The 12479-nt window shown below is 47.1% G+C and overlaps 1 protein-coding gene across 1 annotated transcript; it reads right to left on the bottom strand.

The window, feature by feature from the left end:
• Positions 1-863: 863 nt before the first annotated feature.
• On the bottom strand, positions 864-9759 carry LOC135537828 (tight junction protein ZO-1-like; the record flags this gene model as incomplete). The annotated part of the gene is made up of 2 exons (XM_064963840.1): positions 864-1000; positions 9486-9759. Coding segments are annotated over 2 exons (411 nt in total), but the record flags the coding sequence as incomplete, so codon positions are not given.
• Between the last annotated feature and the right edge of the window lie 2720 nt (positions 9760-12479).

Below are 12479 nucleotides of genomic sequence, written 5' to 3'. Positions count from 1 at the left end.
GGGAAGGGATGTGAGTTCACTAGAGAGAGGGGAAGGGATGTGAGTTCACTAGAGAGAGGGGAAGGGATGTGAGTTCACTAGAGAGAGAGGGAAGGGATGTGAGTTCACTAGAGAGAGAGGGGAAGGGATGTGAGTTCACTAGAGAGAGGGAAGGGATGTGAGTTCACTAGAGAGAGAGGGAAGGGATGTGAGTTCACTAGAGAGAGGGGAAGGGATGTGAGTTCACTAGAGAGATGGGAAGGGATGTGAGTTCACTAGAGAGAGAGGGAAGGGATGTGAGTTCACTAGAGAGAGAAGGAAGGGATGTGAGTTCACTAGAGAGAGAGGGGAAGGGATGTGAGTTCACTAGAGAGAGAGGGAAGGGATGTGAGTTCACTAGAGAGAGAGGGAAGGGATGTGAGTTCACTAGAGAGAGAGGGAAGGGATGTGAGTTCACTAGAGAAGGAAGGGATGTGAGTTCACTAGAGAGAGAGAGGGGAAGGGATGTGAGTTCACTAGAGAGAGAGAGGGGAAGGGATGTGAGTTCACTAGAGAGCGAGGGAAGGGATGTGAGTTCACTAGAGAAGGAAGGGATGTGAGTTCACTAGAGAGAGGGAAGGGATGTGAGTTCACTAGAGAGCGAGGGAAGGGATGTGAGTTCACTAGAGAGAGAGGGAAGGGATGTGAGTTCACTAGAGAGAGAGGGGAAGGGATGTGACCACCGTGATACAGCCTAGATTCAGCCTTTACACTTCTATACAGCCACAAGTCTACCGCACTATTACATGGTAGAGATGCTTTTAGTCGCCACCAGAAAATCACAAGTGAATTGTCAGTACTTTGCTCGATTAAAAAGGCTACATGACATTATCATGGTTCGTTACCATCATTGGTGGTGAGTTTGGGCAGGCTGTTGGGTGGTACGGCAGGGCTGGGGGGTCCGTACTGGGAGACAGGACTGATCTGGGGGAGGGGCTCGTACTTCTTCTCTACCGGACTCACCTTCTCCACAGACTCCGCCCTAAAACACAGATACGACAGAAGGTGTTTAAGATCATTGCAGTGGAATTGTGAAGAATCATTTCATCTACTAATCAGTGTCACCTTGAATCTCCAATAACTCATTATGCGATGAAAGATTAGCAGTTCTGCCTCAGGACATGATCCCCTCAAAATGCTGTCAGTCAGCCTGATCTCTGACCATATTGATTGTACTTCCCCTCTCAGATCTACAGTACACATGTGCCTTGGGGCTGGGTATTGATTTGGGTCGTGGTGTAGGGGTTATGGGTAGTGTAGTGTACCTGTTGTAGGGGTTATGGGTAGTGTAGTGTACTTGTGGTAGGGGTTATGGGTAGTGTAGTGTACCTGTTGTAGGGGTTATGGGTAGTGTAGTGTACCTGTGGTAGGGGTTATGGGTAGTGTAGTGTACCTGTTGTAGGGGTTATGGGTAGTGTAGTGTACCTGTTGTAGGGGTTATGGGTAGTGTAGTGTACCTGTTGTAGGGGTTATGGGTAGTGTAGTGTACCTGTTGTGGGGTTATGGAAGTAGTGTATTCTTACCTGTTGTAAGGGTTATAGGTAGTGTAGTGTACCTGTGGTAGGGTTATGGGTAGTGTAGTGTACCTGTTGTAGGTTATGGGTAGTGTAGTGTACCTGTTGTAGGGGTTATGGGTGAGTGTAGTGTACCTGTTGTGAGGTTATAGGTAGTGTACCTGTTGTAGGGGTTATGGGTAGTGTACCTGTTGTAGGGTTATGGGTAGTGTAGTGTACCTGTTGTAAGGGTTATGGGTAGTGTAATTATTGCCTGTGGTGGGAGTTATGGGTAGTGTAGTGTGTACCTGTTGTAGGGGTTATGGGTAGTGTAGTGCACCTGTTGTAGGGGTTATGGGTAGTGTAGTGTACCTGTTGTAGGGGTTATGGGTAGTGTAGTGTACCTGTTGTATGGGGTTATGGGTAGTGTAGTGTACCTGTTGTAGGGGTTATGGGTAGTGTAGTGTACCTGTTGTAGGGGTTATGGGTAGTGTACCTGTTGTAGGGGTTATGGGTAGTGTACCTGTTGTAGGGATTATGGGTAGTGTAGTGTACCTGTTGTAAGGGTTATGGGTAGTGTAGTGTACCTGTGGTAGGGGTTATGGGTAGTGTAGTGTACCTGTTGTAGGGGTTATGGGTAGTGTAGTGCACCTGTTGTAGGGGTTATGGGTAGTGTAGTGTACCTGTTGTAGGGGTTATGGGTAGTGTAGTGTACCTGTTGTAGGGGTTATGGGTAGTGTAGTGTACCTGTTGTAAGGGTTATGGGTAGTGTAGTGTACCTGTGGTAGGGGTTATGGGTAGTGTAGTGTACCTGTTGTAGGGGTTATGGGTAGTGTAGTGTACCTGTTGTAGGGGTTATGGGTAGTGTAGTGTACCTGTTGTAGGGGTTATGGGTAGTGTACCTGTTGTAGGGGTTATGGGTAGTGTACCTGTTGTAGGGATTATGGGTAGTGTAGTGTACCTGTTGTAAGGGTTATGGGTAGTGTAGTGTACCTGTGGTAGGGGTTATGGGTAGTGTAGTGTACCTGTTGTAGGGGTTATGGGTAGTGTAGTGCACCTGTTGTAGGGTTATGGGTAGTGTAGTGTACCTGTTGTAGGGGTTATGGGTAGTGTAGTGTACCTGTTGTATGGGGTTATGGTTGATGTAGTGTACCTGTTGTATGGGGTTATGGGTAGTGTAGTGTACCTGTTGTATGGGGTTATGGTAGTGTAGTGTACCTATTTGTAGGGGTTATGGGTAGTTTACCTGTTGTAAGGGTTATGGGTAGTGTAGTGTACCTGTTGTAGGGGTTATGGGTAGTTTACCTGTGGTAGGGGTTATGGGTAGTGTAGTGTACCTGTTGTAGGGGTTATGGGTAGTGTAGTGTACCTGTTGTAGGGGTTATGGGTAGTGTAGTGTACCTGTTGTAGGGGTTATGGGTAGTGTACCTGTTGTAGGGGTTATGGGTAGTGTACCTGTTGTAGGGATTATGGGTAGTGTAGTGTACCTGTTGTAAGGGTTATGGGTAGTGTAGTGTACCTGTGGTAGGGGTTATGGGTAGTGTAGTGTACCTGTTGTAGGGGTTATGGGTAGTGTAGTGCACCTGTTGTAGGGGTTATGGGTAGTGTAGTGTACCTGTTGTAGGGGTTATGGGTAGTGTAGTGTACCTGTTGTATGGGGTTATGGTTAGTGTAGTGTACCTGTTGTATGGGGTTATGGGTAGTGTAGTGTACCTGTTGTATGGGGTTATGGGTAGTGTAGTGTACCTGTTGTAGGGGTTATGGGTAGTTTACCTGTTGTAAGGGTTATGGGTAGTGTAGTGTACCTGTTGTAGGGGTTATGGGTAGTGTAGTGTACCTGTTGTAGGGGTTATGGGTAGTGTAGTGTACCTGTTGTAGGGGTTATGGGTAGTGTAGTGTACCTGTTGTAAGGAGTTATGGGTAGTGTAGTGTACCTGTGGTAGGGTTATGGGTAGTGTAGTGTACCTGTTGTAGGGTTATGGGTAGTGTAGTGTACCTGTTGTAGGGGGTTATGGGTAGTGTAGTGTACCTGTTGTAGGGGTTATGGGTAGTGTACCTGTTGTAGGGTTATGGGTAGTGTACCTGTTGTGGGGATTATGGGTAGTGTAGTGTACCTGTTGTAAGGAGTTATGGGTAGTGTAGTGTACCTGTGGTAGGGGTTATGGGTAGTGTAGTGTACCTGTTGTAGGGGTTATGGGTAGTGTAGTGCACCTGTTGTAGGGGTTATGGGTAGTGAGTGTACCTGTTGTAGGGGTTATGGGTAGTGTAGTGTACCTGTTGTATGGGGTTATGGTTAGTGTAGTGTACCTGTTGTATGGGGTTATGGGTAGTGTAGTGTACCTGTTGTATGGGGTTATGGGTAGTGTAGTGTACCTGTTGTAGGGGTTATGGGTAGTTTACCTGTTGTAAGGGTTATGGGTAGTGCAGTGCACCTGTTGTAGGGGGTTATGGGTAGTTTACTGTTGTAAGGGTTATGGGTAGTGTAGTGTACCTGTGTGGTAGGGGTTATGGGTAGTGTAGTGTATCTGTTGTAGGGGTTATGGGTAGTGTGGTGTATACCTGTTGTATGGGGTTATGGTTGGTGGTGTACCTGTTGTATGGGGTTATGGGTAGTGTAGTGTACCTGTTGTATGGGGTTATGGGTAGTGTAGTGTACCTGTTGTAGGGAGTTATGGTTACTGTTGCAGGGTTATGGGTAATTGTAGTGTACCTGTTGTAGGGTGTTATGGGTAGTTTACCTGTTGTAAGGGTTATGGGTAGTGTAGTGTACCTGTGGTAGGGGTTATGGGTAGTGTAGTGTATCTGTTGTAGGGGTTATGGGTAGTGTAGTGTACCTGTTGGGGTTATGGGTAGTGTGTACCTGTTGTAGGGGTTATGGGTAGTGTAGTGTATCTTGTAGGGTTATGGGTAGTGTAGTGTACCTGTTGTAAGGGTTATGGGTAGTGTAGTGTACCTGTTGTAGGGGTTATGGGTAGTGTAGTGTATCTGTTGTAGGGGTTATGGGTAGTTTACCTGTTGTAAGGGTTATGGGTAGTGTAGTGTACCTGTGGTAGGGGTTATGGGTAGTATAGTTTACCTGTTGTAGGGGTTATGGGTAGTGTAGTGTACCTGTGGTAGGGGTTATGGGTAGTGTAGTTTACCTGTTGTAGGGGTTATGGGTAGTGTAGTGTATCTGTTGTAGGGGTTATGGGTAGTGTAGTGTACCTGTTGTAGGGGTTATGGGTAGTGTAGTGTACCTGTTGTAGGGGTTATGGGTAGTGTAGTGTACCTGTTGTATGGGGTTATGGGTAGTGTAGTGTACCTGTTGTAGGGGTTATGGGTAGTGTAGTGTACCTGTTGCTTGGGGGGTTATGGGTAGTGTAGTGTACCTGTTGTAGGGGTTATGGGTAGTGTAGTGTACCTGTTTAAGGGTTATGGGTAGTGTAGTGTACCTGTGGTAGGGGTTATGGGTAGTGTAGTGTGTACCTGTTGTAGAGGGGTTATGGGTAGTGTAGTGCACCTGTTGTAGGGGTTATGGGTAGTGTAGTGTACCTGTTGTAGGGGTTATGGGTAGTGTGAGTGTATCTGTTGTAGGGGTTATGGGTAGTGTAGTGTACCTGTTGTAGGGGTTATGGGTAGTGTAGTGTACCTGTTGTAGGGGTTATGGGTAGTGTAGTGTACCCTGTTGTATGGGGTTATGGGTAGTGTAGTGTACCTGTTGTAGGGGTTATGGGTAGTGTAGTGTACCTGTTGTAGGGGTTATGGGTAGTGTAGTGTACCTGTTGTAGGGGGTTATGGGTAGTGTAGTGTACCTGTTGTAAGGGTTATGGGTAGTGTAGTGTACCTGTGGTAGGGTTATGGGTAGTGTAGTGTACCTGTTGTAGGGGTTATGGGTAGTGTAGTGCACCTGTTGTAGGGAGTTATGGGTAGTGTAGTGTGTACCTGTTGTAGGGGTTATGGGTAGTGTAGTGTACCTGTTGTATGGGGTTATGGTTAGTGTAGTGTACCTGTTGTATGGGGTTATGGGTAGTGTAGTGTACCTGTTGTATGGGGTTATGGGTAGTGTAGTGTACCTGTTGTAGGGGTTATGGGTAGTTTACCTGTTGTAAGGGTTATGGGTAGTGTAGTGTACCTGTTGTAGGGGTTATGGGTAGTTTACCTGTTGTAAGGGTTATGGGTAGTGTAGTGTACCTGTGGTAGGGGTTATGGGTAGTGTAGTGTATCTGTTGTAGGGGTTATGGGTAGTGTAGTGTACCTGTTGTAGGGGTTATGGGTAGTGTAGTGTACCTGTTGTAGGGGTTATGGGTAGTGTAGTGTATCTGTTGTAGGGTTATGGGTAGTGTAGTGTGCCTGTTTAAGGGTTATGGGTAGTGTAGTGTACCTGTTATAGGGGTTATGGGTAGTGTAGTGTATCTGTTGTAGGGGTTATGGGTAGTTTACCTGTTGTAGGGTTATGGGTAGTGTAGTGTACCTGTGGTAGGGGTTATGGGTAGTGTAGTTTACCTGTTGTAGGGGTTATGGGTAGTGTAGTGTATCTGTTGTAGGGGTTATGGGTAGTGTAGTGTACCTGTTGTAGGGGTTATGGGTAGTGTAGTGTGTACCTGTTGTAGGGGTTATGGGTAGTGTAGTGTACCTGTTGTATGGGGTTATGGGTAGTGTAGTGTACCTGTTGTAGGGGTTATGGGTAGTGTAGTGTACCTGTTGTAGGGGTTATGGGTAGTGTAGTGTACCTGTTGTAGGGGTTATGGGTAGTGTAGTGTACCTGTTGTAAGGGTTATGGGTAGTGTAGTGTACCTGTGGTAGGGGTTATGGGTAGTGTAGTGTACCTGTTGTAGGGGTTATGGGTAGTGTAGTGCACCTGTTGTAGGGGTTATGGGTAGTGTAGTGTACCTGTTGTAGGGGTTATGGGTAGTGTAGTGTACCTGTTGTAGGGGTTATGGGTAGTGTACCTGTTGTAGGGATTATGGGTAGTGTAGTGTACCTGTTGTAAGGGTTATGGGTAGTGTAGTGTACCTGTTGTAGGGGTTATGGGTAGTGTAGTGCACCTGTTGTAGGGGTTATGGGTAGTGTAGTGTACCTGTTGTAGGGGTTATGGGTAGTGTAGTGTACCTGTTGTAGGGGTTATGGGTAGTGTAGTGTACCTGTTGAGGGTTATGGGTAGTGTAGTGTACCTGTGGTAGGGGTTATGGGTAGTGTAGTGTACCTGTTGTAGGGGTTATGGGTAGTGTAGTGCACCTGTTGTAGGGGTTATGGGTAGTGTAGTGTACCTGTTGTAGGGGTTATGGGTAGTGTAGTGTACCTGTTGTAGGGGTTATGGGTAGTGTACCTGTTGTAGGGATTATGGGTAGTGTAGTGTACCTGTTGTAAGGGTTATGGGTAGTGTAGTGTACCTGTTGTAGGGGTTATGGGTAGTGTAGTGCACCTGTTGTAGGGGTTATGGGTAGTGTAGTGTACCTGTGGTAGGGGTTATGGGTAGTGTAGTGTACCTGTTGTAGGGGTTATGGGTAGTGTAGTGTACCTGTTGTAAGGGTTATGGGTAGTGTAGTGTACCTGTGGTAGGGGTTATGGGTAGTGTAGTGTACCTGTTGTAGGGGTTATGGGTAGTGTAGTGCACCTGTTGTAGGGGTTATGGGTAGTGTAGTGTACCTGTTGTAGGGGTTATGGGTAGTGTAGTGTACCTGTTGTATGGGGTTATGGTTAGTGTAGTGTACCTGTTGTATGGGGTTATGGGTAGTGTAGTGTACCTGTTGTATGGGGTTATGGGTAGTGTAGTGTACCTGTTGTAGGGGTTATGGGTAGTTTACCTGTTGTAAGGGTTATGGGTAGTGTAGTGTACCTGTTGTAGGGGTTATGGGTAGTTTACCTGTTGTAAGGGTTATGGGTAGTGTAGTGTACCTGTGGTAGGGGTTATGGGTAGTGTAGTGTATCTGTTGTAGGGGTTATGGGTAGTGTAGTGTATCTGTTGTAGGGGTTATGGGTAGTGTAGTGTACCTGTTGTAAGGGTTATGGGTAGTGTAGTGTACCTGTTGTAGGGGTTATGGGTAGTGTAGTGTATCTGTTGTAGGGGTTATGGGTAGTTTACCTGTTGTAAGGGTTATGGGTAGTGTAGTGTACCTGTGGTAGGGGTTATGGGTAGTGTAGTTTACCTGTTGTAGGGGTTATGGGTAGTGTAGTGTATCTGTTGTAGGGGTTATGGGTAGTGTAGTGTACCTGTTGTAGGGGTTATGGGTAGTGTAGTGTACCTGTTGTAGGGGTTATGGGTAGTGTAGTGTACCTGTTGTATGGGGTTATGGGTAGTGTAGTGTACCTGTTGTAGGGGTTATGGGTAGTGTAGTGTACCTGTTGTAGGGGTTATGGGTAGTGTAGTGTACCTGTTGTAGGGGTTATGGGTAGTGTAGTGTACCTGTTGTAAGGGTTATGGGTAGTGTAGTGTACCTGTGGTAGGGGTTATGGGTAGTGTAGTGTACCTGTTGTAGGGGTTATGGGTAGTGTAGTGCACCTGTTGTAGGGGTTATGGGTAGTGTAGTGTACCTGTTGTAGGGGTTATGGGTAGTGTAGTGTACCTGTTGTAGGGGTTATGGGTAGTGTACCTGTTGTAGGGATTATGGGTAGTGTAGTGTACCTGTTGTAAGGGTTATGGGTAGTGTAGTGCACCTGTTGTAGGGGTTATGGGTAGTGTAGTGTACCTGTTGTAGGGGTTATGGGTAGTGTAGTGTACCTGTTGTATGGGGTTATGGTTAGTGTAGTGTACCTGTTGTATGGGGTTATGGGTAGTGTAGTGTACCTGTTGTATGGGGTTATGGGTAGTGTAGTGTACCTGTTGTAGGGGTTATGGGTAGTTTACCTGTTGTAAGGGTTATGGGTAGTTTACCTGTTGTAAGGGTTATGGGTAGTGTAGTGTACCTGTGGTAGGGGTTATGGGTAGTGTAGTTTACCTGTTGTAGGGGTTATGGGTAGTGTAGTGTATCTGTTGTAGGGGTTATGGGTAGTGTAGTGTACCTGTTGTAGGGGTTATGGGTAGTGTAGTGTACCTGTTGTATGGGGTTATGGGTAGTGTAGTGTACCTGTTGTAGGGGTTATGGGTAGTTTACCTGTTGTAAGGGTTATGGGTAGTGTAGTGTACCTGTGGTAGGGGTTATGGGTAGTGTAGTGTACCTGTTGTAGGGGTTATGGGTAGTGTAGTGTATCTGTTGTAGGGGTTATGGGTAGTGTAGTGTACCTGTTGTAGGGGTTATGGGTAGTGTAGTGTACCTGTTGTAAGGGTTATGGGTAGTGTAGTGTACCTGTTGTAGGGGTTATGGGTAGTTTACCTGTTGTAAGGGTTATGGGTAGTGTAGTGTACCTGTGGTAGGGGTTATGGGTAGTGTAGTTTACCTGTTGTAGGGGTTATGGGTAGTGTAGTGTATCTGTTGTAGGGGTTATGGGTAGTGTAGTGTACCTGTTGTAGGGGTTATGGGTAGTGTAGTGTACCTGTTGTAGGGGTTATGGGTAGTGTAGTGTACCTGTTGTATGGGGTTATGGGTAGTGTAGTGTACCTGTTGTAGGGGTTATGGGTAGTGTAGTGTACCTGTTGTAGGGGTTATGGGTAGTGTAGTGTACCTGTTGTAGGGGTTATGGGTAGTGTAGTGTACCTGTTGTAGGGGTTATGGGTAGTGTAGTTTACCTGTTGTAGGGGTTATGGGTAGTGTAGTGTACCTGTGGTAGGGGTTATGGGTAGTGTAGTGTATCTGTTGTAGGGGTTATGGGTAGTTTACCTGTTGTAAGGGTTATGGGTAGTGTAGTTTACCTGTTGTAGGGGTTACGGGTAGTGTAGTGTACCTGTTGTAGGGGTTACGTGTAGTGTAGTGTACATGTTGTAGGGGTTATGGGTAGTTTACCTGTTGTAAGGGTTATGGGTAGTGTAGTGTACCTGTTGTAGGGGTTATGGGTAGTTTACCTGTTGTAGGGGTTATGGGTAGTGTAGTGTACCTGTTGTAGGGCTTATGGGTAGTTTACCTGTTGTAAGGGTAAGCTAGCTGGGTTTGTGGTGGGAAGCGGTTGATCCCGGGGGTGGGGTTCATGGCCTTGCTGTCGAAGCTGCGGCGGTCAAAGTAGGACAGTTGCTTCCTGTAGTACTCCTCATCCTCGTCAGCATCGTAATGGTTGGAGGAGTGGGCCACGTCTTCCAGGGGCTTAGACCCAGGGGCATTCTGGGGCTCGGGGGCTCTGAGGGGGAGATGGAGGGAGTGGGGGACATTCAGAAAGCAGCACAGATAAACGTTGGGGTCAACTACATTTCAATTCCAGTCAATTCAGAAAGTAAACCAAATTCCAATTTGCAATTTAAAAAAACAAAGTTGAAATGGAATTGACCCCAACCCTGATACACTTACAAATCCATTCCACAGAGTAGAGTGAGAGACAGGATAACCAGTTAGAGAGCTCAACAGATCCACACAGGAGAAAGTAGAGCAAGCGACAGACAGTGAGACGGACAGACGGACGGACGGACACAGAGAGCAGCACAGATCCACACAGTAAGAGCAAGAGTACAAACATGGATAAACACAAGAGAGAGAGAGAGACAGGTCACTGTACCGATCAATACAGGAGAGAGAGACAGGTCACTGTACCGATCAATACAGGAGAGAGAGACAGGTCACTGTACCGATCAATACAGGAGAGAGACCGGTCACTGTACTGATCAATACAGGAGAGAGAGACAGGTCACTGTACCGATCAATACAGGAGAGAGAGAGAGACAGGTCACTGTACCGATCAATACAGGAGAGAGACAGGTCACTGTACTGATCAATACAGGAGAGAGACAGGTCACTGTACCGATCAATACAGGAGAGAGAGAGAGACAGGTCACTGTACCGATCAATACAGGAGAGAGAGAGAGACCGGTCACTGTACCGATCAATACAGGAGAGAGAGACAGGTCACTGTACCGATCAATACAGGAGAGAGAAAGGTCACTGTACCGATCAATACAGGAGAGAGAGAGAGACAGGTCACTGTACCGATCAATACAGGAGAGAGACAGGTCACTGTACTGATCAATACAGGAGAGAGAGACAGGTCACTGTACCGATCAATACAGGAGAGAGACAGGTCACTGTACCGATCAATACAGGAGAGAGAGACAGGTCACTGTACCGATCAATACAGGAGAGAGAGACAGGCCACTGTACCGATCAATACAGGAGAGAGACCGGTCACTGTACCGATCAATACAGGAGAGAGAGACAGGTCACTGTACCGATCAATACAGGAGAGAGAGACAGGTCACTGTACCAATCAATACAGGAGAGAGAGACAGGTCACTGTACCAATCAATACAGGAGAGACCGGTCACTGTACCGATCAATACAGGAGAGAGACCGGTCACTGTACCGATCAATACAGGAGAGAGAGAGACAGGTCACTGTACCGATCAATACAGGAGAGAGAGAGAGACAGGTCACTGTACCGATAGAGACAGGTCACTGTACCGATCGATACAGGAGAGAGAGAGAGACAGGTCACTGTACCGATCGATACAGGAGAGAGAGAGAGAGAGACAGGTCACTGTACCGATCAATACAGGAGAGAGACAGGTCACTGTACCGATCAATACAGGAGAGAGACCGGTCACTGTACCGATCAATACAGGAGAGAGACCGGTCACTGTACCGATCAATACAGGAGAGAGAGACCGGTCACTGTACCGATCAATACAGGAGAGAGAGGACTGACCGACAGGAGAGACAGGTCACTGTACCGATCAATACAGGAGAGACAGGAGAGATCAATACCGGTCACTGTACCGATCAATACAGGGAGAGAGACAGGTCACTGTACCGATCAATACAGGAGAGAGAGACAGGTCACTGTACCGATCAATACAGGAGAGAGACAGGTCACTGTACCGATCAATACAGGAGAGAGACTGGTCACTGTACCGATCAATACAGGAGAGAGAGACAGGTCACTGTACCGATCAATACAGGAGAGAGAGAGACAGGTCACTGTACCGATCAATACAGGAGAGAGACAGGTCACTGTACCGATCAATACAGGAGAGAGAGAGAGACAGGTCACTGTACCGATCAATACAGAGAGAGAGACAGGTCACTGTACCGATCAATACAGGAGAGAGACAGGTCACTGTACCGATCAATACAGGAGAGAGACAGGTCACTGTACCGATCAATACAGGTGAGAGAGACAGGTCACTGTACCGATCAATACAGGAGAGAGAGACAGGTCACTGTACCGATCAATACAGGAGAGAGAGAGAGACAGGTCACTGTACCGATCAATACAGGAGAGAGAGAGGTCACTGTACCGATCAATACAGGAGAGAGAGACACTGTACCGATCAATACAGGAGAGAGAGACAGGTCACTGTACCGATCAATACAGGGAGAGAGAGACAGGTCACTGTACCGATCAATACAGGAGGAGAGAGAGACAGGTCACTGTACCGATCAATACAGGAGAGAGAGAGACAGTCACTGTACCGATCAATACAGGGAGAGAGACAGGTCACTGTACCGATCAATACAGGAGAGAGAGAGACAGGTCACTGTACCGATCAATACAGGAAGACAGGTCACTGTACCCGATCAATACAGGAGAGAGAGAGACAGGTCACTGTACTGATCAATACAGGAGAGAGACAGGTCACTGTACCGATCAATACAGGAGAGAGAGAGACAGGTCACTGTACCGATCAATACAGGAGAGAGACAGGTCACTGTACCGATCAATACAGGAGAGAGAGAGAGACAGGTCACTGTACCGATCAATACAGGAGAGAGAGAGAGAGACAGGTCACTGTACCGATCAATACAGGAGAGAGAGAGAGACAGGTCACTGTACCGATCAATACAGGAGAGAGAGAGAGAGAGAGACAGGTCACTGAGATCAATACAGAGAGAGACAGGTCACTGTACCGATCAATACAGGTCACTGTACCGGAGAGAGAGACAGGTCACTGTACCGATCAATACAGGAGAGAGA

This window comes from Oncorhynchus masou, unplaced genomic scaffold (assembly GCF_036934945.1).
Source record: "Oncorhynchus masou masou isolate Uvic2021 unplaced genomic scaffold, UVic_Omas_1.1 unplaced_scaffold_8480, whole genome shotgun sequence".
Lineage (NCBI taxonomy): Eukaryota > Metazoa > Chordata > Actinopteri > Salmoniformes > Salmonidae > Oncorhynchus > Oncorhynchus masou.
This window is presented reverse-complemented; position numbering and strand designations above follow the sequence as displayed.